At 40.8% G+C, this 17,417-nt stretch overlaps 1 protein-coding gene across 14 annotated transcripts in view; it reads right to left on the bottom strand.

The window, feature by feature from the left end:
- Nucleotides 1-17,417, bottom strand: part of BRSK2 (BR serine/threonine kinase 2) — a 331,220-nt gene that overhangs the window by 71,354 nt on the left and 242,449 nt on the right. For all 14 annotated transcript variants that reach the window (XM_062609356.1, XM_062609358.1, XM_062609359.1 and 11 more), the window contains 4 exons: nt 15,829-15,945; nt 4,463-4,496; nt 3,507-3,575; nt 466-612 (listed from right to left, as the gene is read on the bottom strand). In XM_062609356.1, coding sequence (XP_062465340.1) covers nt 466-612; nt 3,507-3,575; nt 4,463-4,496; nt 15,829-15,945 — 367 coding nt within the window. The remainder of the gene's footprint in view (nt 1-465; nt 613-3,506; nt 3,576-4,462; nt 4,497-15,828; nt 15,946-17,417) is intronic.

Below are 17,417 nucleotides of genomic sequence, written 5' to 3'. Positions count from 1 at the left end.
ATGAAGCGAGAAGCCATCACTTTTGTCAGAAGTGTAAGAAAGGCATACTTCATATAATAACAAAGCTTCAAATAACTGTCCTAAGTAACAATTTTGACTTTCAAACAGTTATATCATGTGCCTGACAAACTGCTGTACCAGGCAGGAGAGCCAGACAACTCTGGTGGACTCCAAAATGTGCTAATGGGTCAGTAGCACTGTGATGAAGTTACGAGGGATTTCCTCTAAATGACGGAGATTTATGGGCTAGAGAAGAGACATAAAGGTAGTCTCCCCTCACAGTTCAAAAGAGAAGGTAATTAACTTCTTCCCAAAGACTTCACCAACTCCACTCATTCTTTGCTCTGGAGGAAACATGTAAGAGCAGCAGTAAACCAATGAGTTACCTTAGTTATTCAACCACAGCTGCTACAAGGTGAACAAATGAAGCCTTGCTCACATGACTCACAGCAAATGCCTTCTTACCGTGAGACGTTTCGAGGCATCCACTTCAATCATCCCCCGCAAAAGGTTCTGACAATCTGGGGGGATAAAATGTGGCATGTGGAACACTCCACGTTTCACCTTCTCCAACAGTTGCCGCAAGTTGTCATCGTCAAAAGGCAGGGCACCCTGCAGGGATGTGACAGTGTGGATGGCGGAGATCAGCAAAAGGGAATTGGAAAGGGCAAAAGGAGAAAAGCCAGGATAAACATGGTGAGAGAATAGAAAAGAAGAAGTCAGCTCATAGTGAATTATTATATACATGAAAAAAAACTTTTTATCCACTGAAAATAAATTATTTCGTAGTGCTGCAGTATTTTCTCCAACATAGGAAACAAAACTGAGGACACAGCTTTTTTATTGGACCTTTAATTAGAAAATGACCACTAGTATAAAATACAATACAAAATATGAAATTGTCTTTCCAGGCAAATTCACCAAAGATGCATGAATTCACTTAAATTCAGCTCAAGCTTTTGATCTGCTGGTATTCCTCCTGGGCATACTTTCACAGCAGCAATGTTTATCGTCTCCTTATTTTTAACCTTTCTAAGACACATTTGTTACACACATTGAAAAGGAGGTGAACATCATTTGAGAGACTTTCAGTAAAGAACACTCTTTCTGATGAGGCAGTGAAATGACACAGCTGAAAAAAATCCTAACCAACATTAGCCTTTGGAAGCAGCAGACGTTCTACCTGTTTAATATACCTCATCTAGTTCCCATGCTGTGGTCAGGTCATCAGTTCCTATTGCTTCCCTACTGTACCTCACTTACATGAATGGCTTGAGGTTTTTTTAGCTGAAACTACATTTTGAATAGATCATCAGCTTGCCACAAAAAGCAGCAAAAGACCTATCCTTGCTGCAAGGATAAAAAGGAAAAAAAGAAGTTGAAATCTTTAGGATAACTCCACCAACTGAAGCTCATACCCTTTTATAGCAAGTCTGCACCTTCCTAGATATTCTCACTTCCTTTTTCACTGCCTAGTTCTAGGAGGTGCCGAGCTTCCTTGATTTCCAGGATGGATTGTGGGAAGCTGCAAGCTGTCAGCTGCTGTGATTATGAAGCTCTAAGTTGTCAGTTCTGGCACTGCTCTTACTACAGTGAGTAGTGCATCTGTATAAGCAATTCTGTATCTATGGGTTACAGAGACAACAGCTCCACAGAACCCTCAGAAAGCCCACCTGATGGCAACTGCAACTGGGCACTATTTACTGTTGTTTGTTCATTCAAGCATTCCTGAAGAGAGCCGCCCTGTCTTCAGTAACCAATCTCCTGCTACCTACATTTTTCCTAACTATTCCAGACTTCAAGGAGAATCAATTCTCATAGTTCAGTACTTTGGCTAATGCAACTTAAGCCATGATGAAGTCAGTAAGGATGCTTTGTGTCATTTCCTGAAGGTAACAACTACATGTCTTTTATTACTACTACTTGCTATTATAGCATGAGACTTTTTGTAGGGTTTGTCCTGACATAATTAACTGGAGAGCTCTGCACTCTCCATCAATAATAGCCTTATTTCAATCATTTTGCAGGCTTATGTGTATATGTAGGAACAGATGAAGTTGCAGCAACAAATACCAAATCTTGATAGAGAATCCCCCTGAAAATGAAAAGCCTGCTCATACAAATCCCACCCATCTTGACATGTTCTATTCTTACAAATTCAAGAAGTTATGTGAAGAGCTCATTACACAGTTCTGTTTTATCAGCCATGAAAACAGCTGCCCAGGAGCAATAGATGACCAGGTGCAATCTAGTAAGATAAAATTCTTCCCTCAGAACATCAAGATAAAAAATCCCAAACTTCAAAAATATCAGTGAATTGTAATGAAGAAAAATAAAAAAAATGGTAAGCTCGGTTAAGGTGAATTAACGCATTATATTGGTATTTCCTCAAGGTATTTTGACTTGGGCCATTAAAAAAATATCAGCATATTTTTTGGAGGGGAAAAAAAAAAAAGCCTTTAAAATTTCCAAGTACTTTGAACAAAATTAATGTGGAGAATCTAACTCTGTGCATTGTAAAAGTATTTTCATCAAAATAAAACATTAAAGTGAAGTAATTAGGTCCAAATTTGACTCCAGGCTTGTTATTTTTATAATTGTAGATGAGCATATTGAACTACTACAGACATAAAAAACTTAACATGCACATAAAACCTGTTCTCATACACAGTATTCAATCTGCACATGGTATATGCTTATAGGAACATAAAGTATATTTCCCTACATTATACTATGGAAATTGATAACAAATGCCAAGCCTATCTGCCTTCAGCTGGACATCCAGTTGTTGCATTGTTTAGGAGAATTACTTTACCACTTCAAATCAGAATAAATTCCACAGAGAATTGAAACTTTGATCAAAAGAAGGGTAAGTTACAAGATAACACATTTTGAATACTAAAGAAAGTATTACTGAGCCAGATGGAAACTAATTTAAACTTTGTACTACTGGCTCAGTTTTATATTTCCAAGTGTACTAAATTAAAATGTAGTTCAGTACTTGTGTGAAACAAAATGGTTGCACTCAAATCTTGTCTTGATAAAACACTGCAGTTAATGTAAGCGTATACCTACTGAAACACATATACAGCAGAAAAAAAAACAAACACTTCCCAAACCCAGCCACATTTTCATCTTGTGAAGTACAACTTATTTGACACTCTCTGCATCCTGGAGTTGTAACTGTGCACATCCTTTCCAGTCAAAATATGTGCTGTGATATCACAAGACAGCAGAGAGCATTTATGGAGGTAAGGTTTTGATGCTTGTCTATGCTCCCCTGTGCAGGGCAGCAGCATTTCAAAGAAGCAGTGAAATATTCCTCATGCTTTTCCTCTGGGACTGATACAGAAATAAGAGGAAAGGATGCAACTGGGAGATACAAATATAGGCGAACTAAAAAAAAACCCATCTGTACATGATGTCAATAGAATCACCATTAAATACAGCAGCATTTTCAGATTTTTCTTTTCTTGTTAAAGTATGGTGCAAGGAAGATGACTCACCACTAGCAACGCAAATAAAATGACTCCACAGCTCCAGACGTCTGCTTTCCTTCCGTCATATTTTTCTCCCTGTGCAGCAATGACACAGAGGCTCAAAAGACTGCTCGCTAGTAAAAGAATTAATTATCCTTGAAGAACAAAAGAAGGGAGAATGGGAAACCCCACATTTCAGTTCTGCCACCTGCTTCCCAAGGTGGCCTTCCCAGCTAGGAAGCCATGCCACAGCCCATTAATTGAATTTTTTATGAACATCAGTTTACAGTCTTATCTGGGATCTGCGAGAACAGGCTCGGAAGTGGGGAGCAGGGCAGGAACAGTTGACAGCTCACAGATTATTAGACCTGGCACTTAAGCAGTGTCAGAGGTCTATTAAGGACTTTAAGAAGGTGGTTTTTTCTTCCCTGGTTCTTCAGGGAGCTTGTCACCAGTCACATTATTTGTGAACTCAAGGGGAATGTCTGGACAGTTTCTTCTGTACACTTCCTGCTTGGCTTTACATTAAAGATATGTTTTAAAAGAGGGGAATCTTGGTCACTGAAATCTTGGATACTTATTTTCAGAGGACAAAGGGAGAGTAGAGGGAAAGGATACTTCATATCATCTAACGGAAACCAAAATTACTGACAGCCAAACCCAATTCTTCTACTGAAATGACAGCTAGATCAGAGAATACATCCCCGGGTGGAAAGATGAAGTTAAAAGAGGCTACTGTATTTCTGCTTCATCACATGGTACAAAGGGTATTGTGAGAATAATACATGATCATTTCCCTCATACAGCCTATGTAGCTTGACTCAGGTCTGAGCCAAACAAACAAAACTGTAGTTACATTCTTTGTTTCTTTTCCAGTGCTGTCTGCCTTGGACACACTTCCAGCACAGAGGGTCTATCTGCATACTTGCGATGAGTGGTACTTTAAGAAATGCATTTATACACACTAATGTTAACCAACTTACCCGGATGACTTCAGGGCAAGCATAATGTGGTGATCTGAAACACAAAAGACAGTCAAATGAGCATGTTACAGCCTGGTATTTATGGATTACGTGCATTTCCATTTTGTTTAGCAGAATCATGATTGGCTTGCTTATACAGAAAGCAAGTGTTCAAAACCAGCACTTTTTTCCTTACCTCAATGAGAACACATACCTAAGAAACTCAGTAAATGGTCAAGAAATATCGAAACTCAAAATTCTATGTCCCCACTATGAATTTCTTAAAAGCGAGGAAGGAATACCAGGCGTATTCTGTGCCTATACGGAATTCTAGCCCTCAAATCCCACCCTTTAAGTTTGCCTTGCACCTAACTAGAAGGAAGGCCCATGCTGGATAGTCTCTTATAAGAAAAGAGAATAATATTTTCAGACCAACACATACATCCCAGTGTGTCTTGGACCTCTTCTGTTAAGATTGCTCTCAATTACTCCAACAGATATAAAACCTGCCAATACATGATTTCCGCATGCTTTTTTTTATCCTTTAAAAAACTAAAAAGGATGGACAGTAGTGCTATTACCCAGCAAGTTAATATATTCTTTTCGCATCCTTCTACCCATATATCTCTGGTTTGATTCCTGGCTGAGAATTGTTAATTACTTCAGCTTGCCAAGTAATCATTTTAATTCTTAAAGATTATAGCCATGGCTATTTATTTTACAGCCTTCATTAAAGTAACTTGACAAGTAAAAGGGATGCAAACTGTCTGAGACCTGTGTGCAAATTATGCTATTGTTTATACTGACACCTCCCAGCAGTCCCTGAGCCTGCCTTCATTTGTGCATTTGTTTCTTGTGACAAACGCGATCATGGCTGGGCAATACCTGTCTCACAAAGTAATGAGCAAAACAGAAGCACAGTGAGGTTAGCTTTGTGCTAGGATGCTACATTATGACCATTGAGACAGCCTGTTAATTGGATTTCTATGCACACTACACTTATTTTACGGCAAAATATCATCCCATGGGCATGGAACGCCCTGATTTGGTATCGCAGCTTTTGGCAGACAACGATAATAAACTCAGGGTACACTTGAGACTGCAGCTACCTTGAAAGCAAAGTGTAAGCAAGGAGAGAGAAATACAGTTGATCTTTCCCAAATTTTAGGAAAGGTGGAATTCAGAAGTCAAAAACAATATTTAATATATAACTACCAGCCTCCACCTCTCTCCTCCCTCTCTGCTGTTTAAGAGGTTATTACAGGTACTTCTAACCAGGTCTATCTGCTCAGTAGTGATCCCAAGTGTCTTAACTGAGACTGGATTCTGAAAACCTCAAGTGTTAAAACAGGTAATGAAAACCAGAGCCTTCCCTCAGAGAGCTGGCCAAAGTTGTCTCTTGGGAGACCAAAAAGAATGAATTTGTGCCTAGTAGGCAGGACAGATTCCTTGGACTGTCACTGGCAGCCACATGCACATGGACAAGGCTACTTAGTGTTTTTAAAAGCTGCTGCTGGCCACAGTTTGAAAAAGGTTACCAGAACCTCACCATGAGTTCACTCTTCTGACTAAAACAAGAGCAATGCCACCACAGCTTTCATACCTCACAAAAGCTTGTATGACTGAATTAACTTGGATTTTTATAATGCTTTAACCTTTTAGAGCAAAAGCTTCTACAATATAACAAACAGTGTGATGGCAAAAAATACTAAAATAAAACTAAAGCAGTCAGTAATGTTAATAAAGTTGTTGCTTCTTGACGAAGTAGAGTGAGACACCGGATTGCTTAATGTTATGTACGTGTTCCCAACCCTGTAACATATATTGTTCTCTGTAAATCTGCTTCTGTATAGCAATCCAACAGCTACTCTACATCTGTTCTTTTTAATATCCCAAAGCCTTAAATACTAAACAGTCATGTCACTGGACTAATGCATGACTTTACAAGCTTTTAAAAGACAAGTTAAATTATTCTTGTGAGAATGCTTGACTAGTGGTGTTGCCTCTTCATATCATAAAAATGGTGTATAGTATACAGACCATCCTTAAGCTACACAGAAATCAGAATTAAGGAGTAGCACCAGAATTTGGACTGCAACTCACATCTAGACAAGCAGAATTAACTGTCACTATTGCTAGACTGCTTAGACAGAACACAGAAAGAGGGCAGTATGGGAGCTGTAGAGAAGGTAGTAATTTAACCATAATTTGGAAAAAAATTATTAGCGAAAAGAGCATAGGAATTATATCAGATCAGGGACATTCACTCAGTTGAGCCACCTCAGAATAGAAAGACCAGTTCTAGCATGTGCTATATAAGCAAGTCACATGAGTTTTGTTGGAAAACATATCAGGTGGCAACAAAGGAGTGAAGACAGAATCTAGGTAACTGTGACTTAGCATGTCTGAGTTTCTTAGTCTTGCATGCAGTTTAGCTTCAGTTAGGTATGATGTTACCATTGCCTTTCATACAGAAGGTGAGTCACAGAACCAAATAATGCATTAAATGGCTACTGCAGGTGGTGTCTGTGGCTGAGCAAAACCTCTCAAATCCTGCATGGTATCCCATACAGTTCAGGATCCTTTCAGCACAATACTTTTTTGGTGGCCATGTGCCCTGGGTTCAGCAGTAGCAGTCATTTTTTCTCCTTCTTAGTAGCTGGTGCAGTGCTATGGTTTTGACTTTTGGCCTGGGAACAGTGCTGATAGCATTGATGCTTTTACTTACTGCTCAAATGTTTAGTCTGACCTAGGACTTCTGAGTCTCATGCTCTGACAGGGAGGAGGGGAAGCCGGGAGGAAGCAGAGACAGGACACCTGACCCAAACTAGCCAAAGAGGTATTCCACACCACAGCATATCATGCCCAGGATGTAAACTAGGAGTTACATGGAAGGGCTGGCTCACTGCTCGGTCAGGCTGCATATCGACAAGTGTTATCATATTCTCTTCCCTTGTTATTTCCTTTATCATTATTATTATTGGTGGTAGCAGTAGTGATTTGTGTTATACCTTAGTTACTAAACTGTTCTTATCTCAACCTGTGGGAGTTATATTCTTTCGATTCTCCTCCCCGTTCCTCTGGGAGTCGGGGGCGGCGGGGTGGGGGGAAGAAAGAAGGGGGAGTGAGTGAGAGGGCTGCTGCCTGACTTACGGCCTGGGCTTAAACCATGACACCATGCCATCTGTGGTCCACTGGAAGAGTCAGTATCTCAATTTGCAGGGTGCTTCTGAGTATTTATTTGTATATGATGACTCCAATAAAGATTTCAGAACTCTACGAATGTGACTGCTGAGCAAATCAACTACCTTGACAGCTTCCTGTGCTAATATCCTTGAAAAGAAGAATGTGGATGTTGTGAAGAACCCAAGACAGCTGCATTACTGTTTATGCGTACCACTAGCAAATGCACTTTGAGCATTTACCTTCCTTGGGTCAGCTGGAGTGCAGTGGAATCTGCTAGGTTTCTTACAAGCCACCACTGAAATCCTACTAGTATCTGGGAGAATGGGTGGAGAAAATACTATAATAAATCCTGTCAACAAGTTGGGTTGATTTGAGCATTCAACAGCTGCCTTGCATTTGCCCAGAAAGCACAAGTTTTTGGCATAGGAATTTGGCATTGGGAATTCTTGCCAGCACTCAGTAGCTGGGTATCTGCAGCATTATCTTGGCTAAAAGTTCTAGGAGGAATCCTCCGGCCAGCCAGAATCCATAGAAAACTCATTTCCATAATACCAATCACAGAGCAACTTCAACTGCTTTAAAGAGAAAACTGAAATTTAACCAAAAATCTATTTATCTTTCTACGGAGTCATGAATATTTTTTTGGCTCTTATCATTAATTATTCCATATACATGTGTCAAGAATAACACTCCCTGCCTCTTCCCCTAAGCCACCTCCTCATCGTTCAGCTACATTTCTGTACAGCAAAAGCCACAATCTGCCCTTGATAACAAATAAGTATATCGCTCAGCAAGATCAAGAAGCAGTTGCTGCCTGCTGCAAAAAAAAAATCACCAATGTTGGCAGTATTTATTTCAAGGGTGATGTGGATTTTCCAAGGCTAGTCTGCCTGAGGCAGGAAGGGCTCTCTGAATGGTCATTCACAGCTATGACTCTAGGACACTGCAATCTTAAGGATCTCGGGGGACCTGAGCAAAGCATTCATGTAGGATTTCAACCAAAGGAAATAAGCCAGCATGCAATGGTGAAATCCAGGACAACCCTGGACAGGTAAGTTAGGCATTCAGAAAGAAATGTATATATCCTCGCTGCATCTATCTTCAACTTCATCTGAAAAACTAGAAAAGTAGTTTGTTATCTAAGCACATCAACATACAGTGCAGCTACAGTAGATCTGAGATAATCAGAGCCATATCTTCAGTGCAGATGTGATGTGCCTGTGACCTATAGGTCTTACTATGTAGACAAGAGAGTCCTGCACACACAAATCAACTGCCCAAGTATGGTTTATCTGGGAATATACAGTAACTGCTTTTTGAGAAAAGCAGTTGGTTGATCAAGAAGCACAAGGAAAGCTGTGTGATCCTACTCCACTGTGTGACAAATCACGTGTTACACTGCCACTGGGCTCCCAGGTCCCATCAAAGATGACTGTCCATTCCTATGTCCTCTGGTCCCATGCCTTGAGATCGTACTATGTGGGGAAGAAGAGTGTCATTCTTTAGGCCTCACACCTGGATGCAGAGTTTTAAAGAGAGAGTCTCCTTTCCCCTTTTTTTCTTATGCATTAAGTTACCTTGATACAAGAGGTTGTAAAGGTGCAGTGAAAGTTGTGCCACATCTAGCTGTTTTTGTTGTTGCTCTAATGCTAGAGTTCCTACTTCTTTACCCTCCCCTTTCTTCCCACTGTCTCCAAGCTGGCTTTCAGAAACAGAAACTATCCAGTTGTGCAAAAGGCTGCCTGTGCTTTCCCCGCGTGCTGGATAGCAAAGGGTTGAGATGAAGAGAAACACCAGAGTAGCAAAATAGATAAAGGGAATTCTTCAGGAGAAGGACATATGTTAAAGCATCCTAAGTGGAGAAAGCAACAGCCACAGACCACACACAGAAGAAAGACAGGAAGAGAATGAAGAAATGGTTCCAGTAGCAGTTGGCAGTTAAGGCTGCAGTGAAGACAGTAGCTCTAAGTTACTGTAATTAAGGTAGTAGGTATTACAATAAGGCTGTAATTAAGGTAGTAGTTGTAGTTAAGGCTGAGCACTATTTTGCCATTAAAGCTTCAACTCAGTCATTTAGCTTTGTAGGAGAAAACTCAGCATCTAGCCCTCAGCCATCTTACAGCTGTTCACCCCTTAAGCAACAATTACGTTTTTGGGGAATCTGCAAATCAGTTCATTAATTACTATATCAGTTCAAATTTTAAGACTTGGAACCTTTAAGAGATCTTCATTTAAAATATGAAACAGAACGTCTGTATGAAAAGGACAACAGATTGCAAAGTTAAGTATTCAAAAGTTAAGAATTGCTAAAATAAAGCTCTAAGAGGTTATACTGTACTCTGCAGGTAAGTCAAGGTGGGCTGGTGGATGTGTTGTCATATGCAGTGCCTCTGTTTTACTTGTGGCTGAAGTTAGAAAGTCTGTAGCAATGTGAGAGAAGTTTAGTGTCACAAAGGACAAGATTGCTGTAGAGGCAGTTGACATACTGAAGAATCAAATTCTTTCCCTGCCCCTTCCACAGAATCGTTCTGTGAAAGAAAATAAACAGGTGCCTTAAACTGAGATGTTCACAGGTAATTATGAATTGCAGATTCCCCAGTTTGAAAATCACTGTGCAACATATCCAAACTTTGATGTACAAGCATGTGGAGTTTGATTTACAAGTATTTATAAGAACACGGAGCAGCAGCTGCAGTCAGTAGGCACTCTGCTCTCCAAGTAAAAGACTATTATCAGGCACTGAGTACTCTGAGATACTAGGCCTCAGAGAATCCAACTGCACACTCAAAACTGGTTGATAATTTTGAGCCTCATTTTGCAGAATCATGTGCCCTCACAAAAATGGAGATAACCAGGTCAATGTGGCAAACAGAATATGTAAACATTGTAATTAATATTTGTAAACCTAAGATACTATGATGAAAATTCAACCTGCCATTCATAGCAAGGCTTGAATGCAATAGAGCAGAAATTATGAATGGATCCATAAAATTTATGATGAGGAAAAAATTAAACATCAAATAGCTGTTTATTAAAAAACCCTACACCATCCAAACACCAAATGAGTCAAAGATTTGTTGGAAAAGAGCTGTACAAGCTTGTAATTAATGGCCATATCCTAATGTGCACGGTCTAAGTTAATGTTATGTTGGCAGTCTGAAGAATAGCATGTCCTAAATTCTCAGTGCTTGATTTTGCAGAATTAAAGCTTGCTAATATACCTTGGTATGTATTAGAGGTGAAGCTGATGTTAATGGTTATTAAAAAGGTTGCCTGGTATTTCCCTTTATAATCCTCATTTTAAGTGTCTTACGACTTACCATCAAATTTAACAACAATTTTCCTTGCTTTTTGTCTGCCTCAGACTGGCTTCACGTTTGTGTGTTGATGCATGTTGTGTATGGGCCAAAACGTTTCCACCAAGTCTAACCTAAATTAATGTTTTTTCTCCATAAAAAACTTCTAGTATCCTCAACCGCAAAGGGAAAACTTCAATTTCACTTGTTTGAAGGCTCTAGACGAATTTACTCAAACTTCCACTAGAAAACTGCAGTTTGCATTTACCTGCAGAAACTATAGAGCATCAGGATCTAAATTCTATCTGGACCAGTAACACTTCACAGAACAGTTTTTCTACCTGAAGCTGTTACCATGAGCTGCTGTGACTGGGGTTATCATGACATACCAAACTTTAAACCAAAGTGAGGTCAAAACCGATGGAAATTGATCTAGGACTGACAGGAACTGACTGGGACAACCAGGTGGGGGAAACTATAGCTGTAACCTAGTGGAAAAGGATCTAGGATTTGGGAGCAAATATGGTGCAGAAATGACTGAGAGAAGTTGGCAAAACTAGAGTGCAAATTGTGGAAGAAGATGGGAATGGAGTGCTGGCAATGGAAGCTCTTGATGAGATGGGGTAAAAAGTACTAATTCTGGCATCTCCAATTTCAAGAGCCTAAATTTGCAACCCTAACAATAACTGGATGCAGGACACTTGCATATGCTTAAAGCAATATGCACAAGTTTCTTATAAAGGAGAAAAATATGCACAACATCACATCTTGTCATTAAAATCAGAAATGGTGCTTGGACACTGAGGTGTGTGGCAACTGAACACTGCTCTTCCGAATTACCCGCTTATCACAGTTGTGCTGATACACCAAATACAGATGTAAGGGAATCAAGAGCTAGATGATCTCTGCTAGCATTTCTAACAAACACACAATGCACTGTTTGTTATAAGTACCCTGAGCATAAAAAGAGCCAGTAATAGATCCAGGCAATCTGTGGGTCTGCAAAACGTTGCTAGGAACTGCTAGGGAGAGCTGAGAGCAGAGGAACTGACTATGCAGGGGTTGGAAGCTGCTGTTTTCCTCCATCATGCTGCTGACAGTAGTGAGGTTTTCTACTCACTCTCAATAAAATCATAATCAGCACTGCTCTTCCCACATGCACACGGCTTTCTGGATCAGGCCAGGGGTTCCCTATGGAAATACCAATATGCGGGAACTGTTGCATATAGTTAATTGTGGAGTTGTCAGCAGTGTCAGTCTCCATACTGACTGCCTCTGCAGAGATTGAGTCTAGTGTTGGAATGAGCTACATTTACATGTCAGCTCTGTCCTACTCTTGGTTGGAATAGAGATTTGGAGGCAGGCAGCACAGAGACTGCTGTGGCTTCTCTGTCACCTGGCAGCATGCAGCAATCTCCACTCAGTAGGACTCAGTGTTTCAAAGCTGTGATGAGTGAAACAGAGAGAAGTGAAAAGATGGCAAAAATTTACTCTGCCAGGTTTCTGTAAAGAGCAATGGGAATTAGGAAGGATCTTTACAGACTCCCAAGAATTGCAAGTGACTCAACAGTATCATCTTTCAATCCTGTATTTTAGCCATAAGCCCTCTTAGTTCAAGAAAAAGGAACAAGGTACAGGGAATGCCCTAACCCTTCCTACTTTCCAAGACTCCTACAGAAATGACTGCAATTTATGTTCAGAGCAACATGTGCTCTGCAATGACTAGCTGAGATGGAGAACCGAAGCAAAGAAAGGTAATACATCTTGTTCAAGACCACCCTGAATGCCTTCAGCAGAGACAGAAATCAAGGTCAGATCACCTCAGTGTCAGTCCTGAGGCTTAACTATAAGGCACTCACTCTTCTTGCCTAGTGACAATTCAGGATGGATTGGACAATATCTACCATTCTGAAACACTGTGAATTGCTGTGAAAAGAGACAAGGGAGTGTCTCTGCATGCCACTGCCTGTAAAGAGGAGGAAGACCTGTAGGTCTGAAGTAACAGAAGTGGCATCCTACCACATCTTCTGCTTCTTTCCTTGTTTACTCTTTGCTCACAGACTTCCCTTGTTCCTGCAGGAATGCACAGACTCACTGTGTTACTTTGGCATTTCAAGGGCCACTTCTCCATGACACCACCTTCTGTGCAATTTCTGCTGTAAGCAGAATTATTCCTGCAGACCCTACACAGTTTCTCTTCCTTTCAAGGGTCCAAAGACACATGCTTAAAACTCTGGTTATTCCTCTTTGCTGAGTATATGTACTATTTGTGCAATATACATTTCCAGTAATGGGGATTCATTACAACAAAGGACCAATGTGCAGTCTGTCAGTGACAAATTATGTCAATGAAACAGCAAGTCCATCCTTACCTCCCTTTCCTACACAAACACAACTGGATTGAACTTTTATTGTTTTCTCCAGGTAGCCATCAGTACTACAGAAAACTGTGCAGATCTAAGGAGTAGCTCCTAGAAAACATGGACTCTGAGGTATGCAATACAGCATACCTAAGGCTACATGATTATCTTCATGAGGCCAGTCACGGATCTGTGGTGACCTAACGCCTATCCAAACTTTGGACTAAATTTAGCAGTTCACTTGTAACAGCAAAGACTTTTTGACTTCACTCTAACTGCTCTGTACTGGCAAAGTTAGCTGCATCACACGTCTCAACCCCATCTAATCCTCCCACTCTGACTGACAGAAATACCTGGAGACTCCTTGCATGACTGTCACTGGAAATGTTACAGTTTCATCTCATTATCAGTGTTCACAGATAAAACCATTCTGGAAATTAACTTCTGGGTGTTTTGAGGAGCATCTCATTAAAGTTCAGTATCTCAGCCATGATTCACTCTGTTTTGTTCCTTTTCTTGCTGGCTGAAAGTACCAACTACAAGGGTAGCTAAAACTGTTGCCTTGAAAAGCTCTGAGGTTGGTTACTGTATGTTCTCCGGGGGAAAGGGAGTCATAAGTGGATTGCCTTTCTTTGTGAACAGTGTGGCATATTGTTACATTTTCCTTCCTTCCTCCCTTCACCCCCAGATACCAGAGAGATCACAAGACACCAGTATCAGCCATGCTGGGCTCCATGCCAGGAGAATTAATGAAGTGGTGTAATAGCTCACACAGAGGCCTGCTGATTGGCACCACACTTAAAATGCATCCGCAAGGCAGGAGATCATAGCATTGCTGCTGTGTTCTGTTTATTACAGGCACATCTCTTCCGTTCCATTGATTTCTTTATTAGCACATTTTAAGGCTGCAATGTGGGGGCTGGCTCTGCTTGAGCATGGAGGCTTGAATTCCAGCACCACTTATGGAAACGAACTCTCCCTTTGAGACTCTAGACCTGGATGACAGAGCCCAGTGCTAACAAGAATAGGAGCCCTATGGAAAGGTTCCTGAGGAGTTTGAAAAGTCCTGCAGGACAATGCAAGATGGGGTTGGTTTTTATACTTCGGCTTTTTTTTTGTTTTTTTTTTCTCATGGAAGGAAGAGGGGAAATTTTATCTAAAGAGTGTAGAGGCTTTGGGGGACCTACTGCAGGAAGAACTTTTTTAATCTAGAGGGGAGATTTGAGAGCAGCTGCAAGGAGCACATGTGCAGACTCCTAGCTCCTTGCTTTTCATCTGTGCAGTTAAGAGGTCAAATCTTGACACAGATAGGAAGGAACAGGTGGGTCTCAGTGTAATCATCAATGAACAATCGACCACATCATGAACTTCAAATATATTTGCTATCCATTATTCATGACCTGCAAAGCAGAGCTGTACAGCTCAGGACTAAGGCAGTGGCTGGGTTGTACAGGGGACCATGATGACTCCACATCTATCCTGAACTGCTTTGGCACAGTCTGAAAAAACATGGACTGTAATCAGCTGAGGATGGGGCAGGGCTGAAGTCACCAGATTCACAAGACCAAAGGCCAGGAAGAGTAGGTCTGTATGGAAGGAGGTGGAAATCTACTGGTACTCTCTGTAACTCCAGCTTCTGAGCTAGCAGTTACAACAAATTCATACACAGCTAAAAGCTGGTGTAGTGGTGCTAGCTCAATGCAGCTGCTGCCCTTGCTACAGTCCACTGCAGCTACCCCGCTGCACAGTCAGCATGGCACCAAGCCATAGCTACGGGAGTGTGGAGTAGGGCATGGTCAAGTGGTGCCCCTGGTAGCCATGGGGATGAGAGGGCATTGCTCCCAGAGACCATGTCCTGTCCCTGGTCAGGCACCTGGGCTTTGCTCAGCTGTTGGACTGATTGTTGGTTCCCTTGGAAATTCCTAGAAAGCTCTTTCTGGCAACTGAATTGCCATGGAAATGTTTTTAGATTGACCCTGCAATATTCCTCCAAGCTGTCCCCTTTGTGTCTGCATTCATGCCCTGCTTGTAATTGCAAAGGACCCTGCTCTCTCCCTATCAATCCTGCCTGTCAATGCTTCGTATCAATGATTTATTTGGTGTGTGTAGCATGAATAGGAAGAACTGCAAGCAGGCAGCCTCACTGGAACACACGAATTCCATTTCAGAACCCCAAGATTAATTTTTTTTATCCTTAATATTTTTAAAGCTTCTTCTTAAAACAGCTAACACTACTGTTTCCCCAAAATTATACAGCCACTGAAAGCAAACACACACCAGTGTATGTAGATAAATCCAAACCTGAAAGGCTTGATTTCTATATCTATCTGTGACTCCTACAGAGGCCCTTTTTTCCCTGCAAAGCACTTAAACCCCCTTCTTTTAGCTATATTATACACTGCATGCATCGTAGCAATTTTTTATCTTGCTGCAAAATAACAGTGCACAGTGTAAGCCTGCATGTCTTTATTGAAACCCTTACTATAGACAACCTTTATGTCTGGAATCTATCACTGATTTTTGCAGTATGTTCTGAGACACTCACCCACAACTGGTTTCTAACAAGCTGTCCCCAACCTGCAGTGATGCCATCCCAAAGTCTGCTATCCGGATGTTGTTCTTTTCATCCAGCAGTAGGTTTTCTGGTTTTAAGTCCCTGTGGCTGTAAAGAGAAGATCAAAATGTGAGTTAAATTATCCACAACAGCTTTCCTACTCCAAAACTTATTCTTTATCCAGCATAGCATCCAACCTATTATATTTTAACAGATTTTTTTTTTTTTTTCAATTCAGGGTAGGAGAACACACATATCCAAGATCTAATCTTTGCAATACTCTAGACCGTATCTAGTCCTGATGAATTCAAGGCTTGAGCCTGCACTCCCCTGGCAGGAAATTAACATCTTCAACTTTCAGTGATACCAACACAATCTGAAGGAGAGACTGAGGGAAACAGGTAGGAGGAGAATTTCAGTTTGGATTTAGAGCTGAAATACTACATCATATGCCAGATCCTTAAGGTAGGAGGCAACACTATCAATATATTCTGTCAACAACAGCAAACAAAATGAGTGATATATAGAGAAAAAAAAACATCCTTGATGTAAAAGCTACTGCAAAAAGTCCTTATTAGGAGTTTTTTACATAGGCACATGGCTTTAAAATAATTTTGGGTAGTTACCTCTGATGGAGAAATTCCTTCAACCTAGTGCTGCATACAACTGAGGGTACCAGCAGTGGAAAGGAAGAAAGAGGATTTCTTTCTTTCCATCAAAGCTTGATTCTCTTACATAGAGCCAGGCAGCCATGATCTTCAGGATGTCAACTCCCTCTTTAAATCAAAAGGTATCATATATTTACTAACTTATTAATGCCCACTACCCACAGTAACACCACTGTGCACCCATGTCTGCTTCTTAGTACTCAAGTGCTTTTGTAGAACTATTACGTTTACTTGATTTTACATGCAAAGACAAAATCTTGCACAGTATTTGTGATGACTTTGCTCTATTTTCTTTTCATTGGCAACTCTTGAAGAGTCAGAATGAGAGAAGCAGTTTAGGCAAGCTAAAGAAGTTCTTTTCTTTTTGCTTATGAGTAGGCAAAATGAGTCTTTGATGTCTTGCTAACAAGAGGTCCAAATAGGAGCACTCCAACCTTGTAGGCAGAACGGCCAGCTTTGGTGGCCACTCAGAACACAGATGTGTGGGAAACAGCCAGCCAACAACATGTGTGTCAGTCAAACAACGCTCATTTGGAGTAATGGTTCACAGCATTAGGACAGTCTAGTCCAGTGGCACCTATAATGGAAGGGAAGTCAGCCTCATCTTTATGTCATTTCCTCCTCTCTTTTTCAGACATTCCTCTAGCAGTCCTCATGCACGCAGGTGTTAATTCTACCTCTATCCCACTGTAAAGAACAGTCTCTAGACCCTCAGAGAAATGTGAGAGGCATGACAATGTCTTGGAAATGATCTCCTCTGATCTAAAGAGAAGTCTTATATGTTCAGTCAGACACAACCTGTAAATAATGCAGCTCAATTCTATGCAAAACCAGAGCACACTGTAATAGCATACCCGGGGAGTGTAACAGATATTTCCAAAGGAGACTTCCAGCAAAATAGTGCACATTCAA

The sequence above is a fragment of the Pezoporus occidentalis genome, unplaced genomic scaffold, assembly GCF_034315485.1.
Source record: "Pezoporus occidentalis ecotype Australia unplaced genomic scaffold, CSIRO_AGI_Poc_V1 ctg137, whole genome shotgun sequence".
Lineage (NCBI taxonomy): Eukaryota > Metazoa > Chordata > Aves > Psittaciformes > Psittacidae > Pezoporus > Pezoporus occidentalis.
This window is presented reverse-complemented; position numbering and strand designations above follow the sequence as displayed.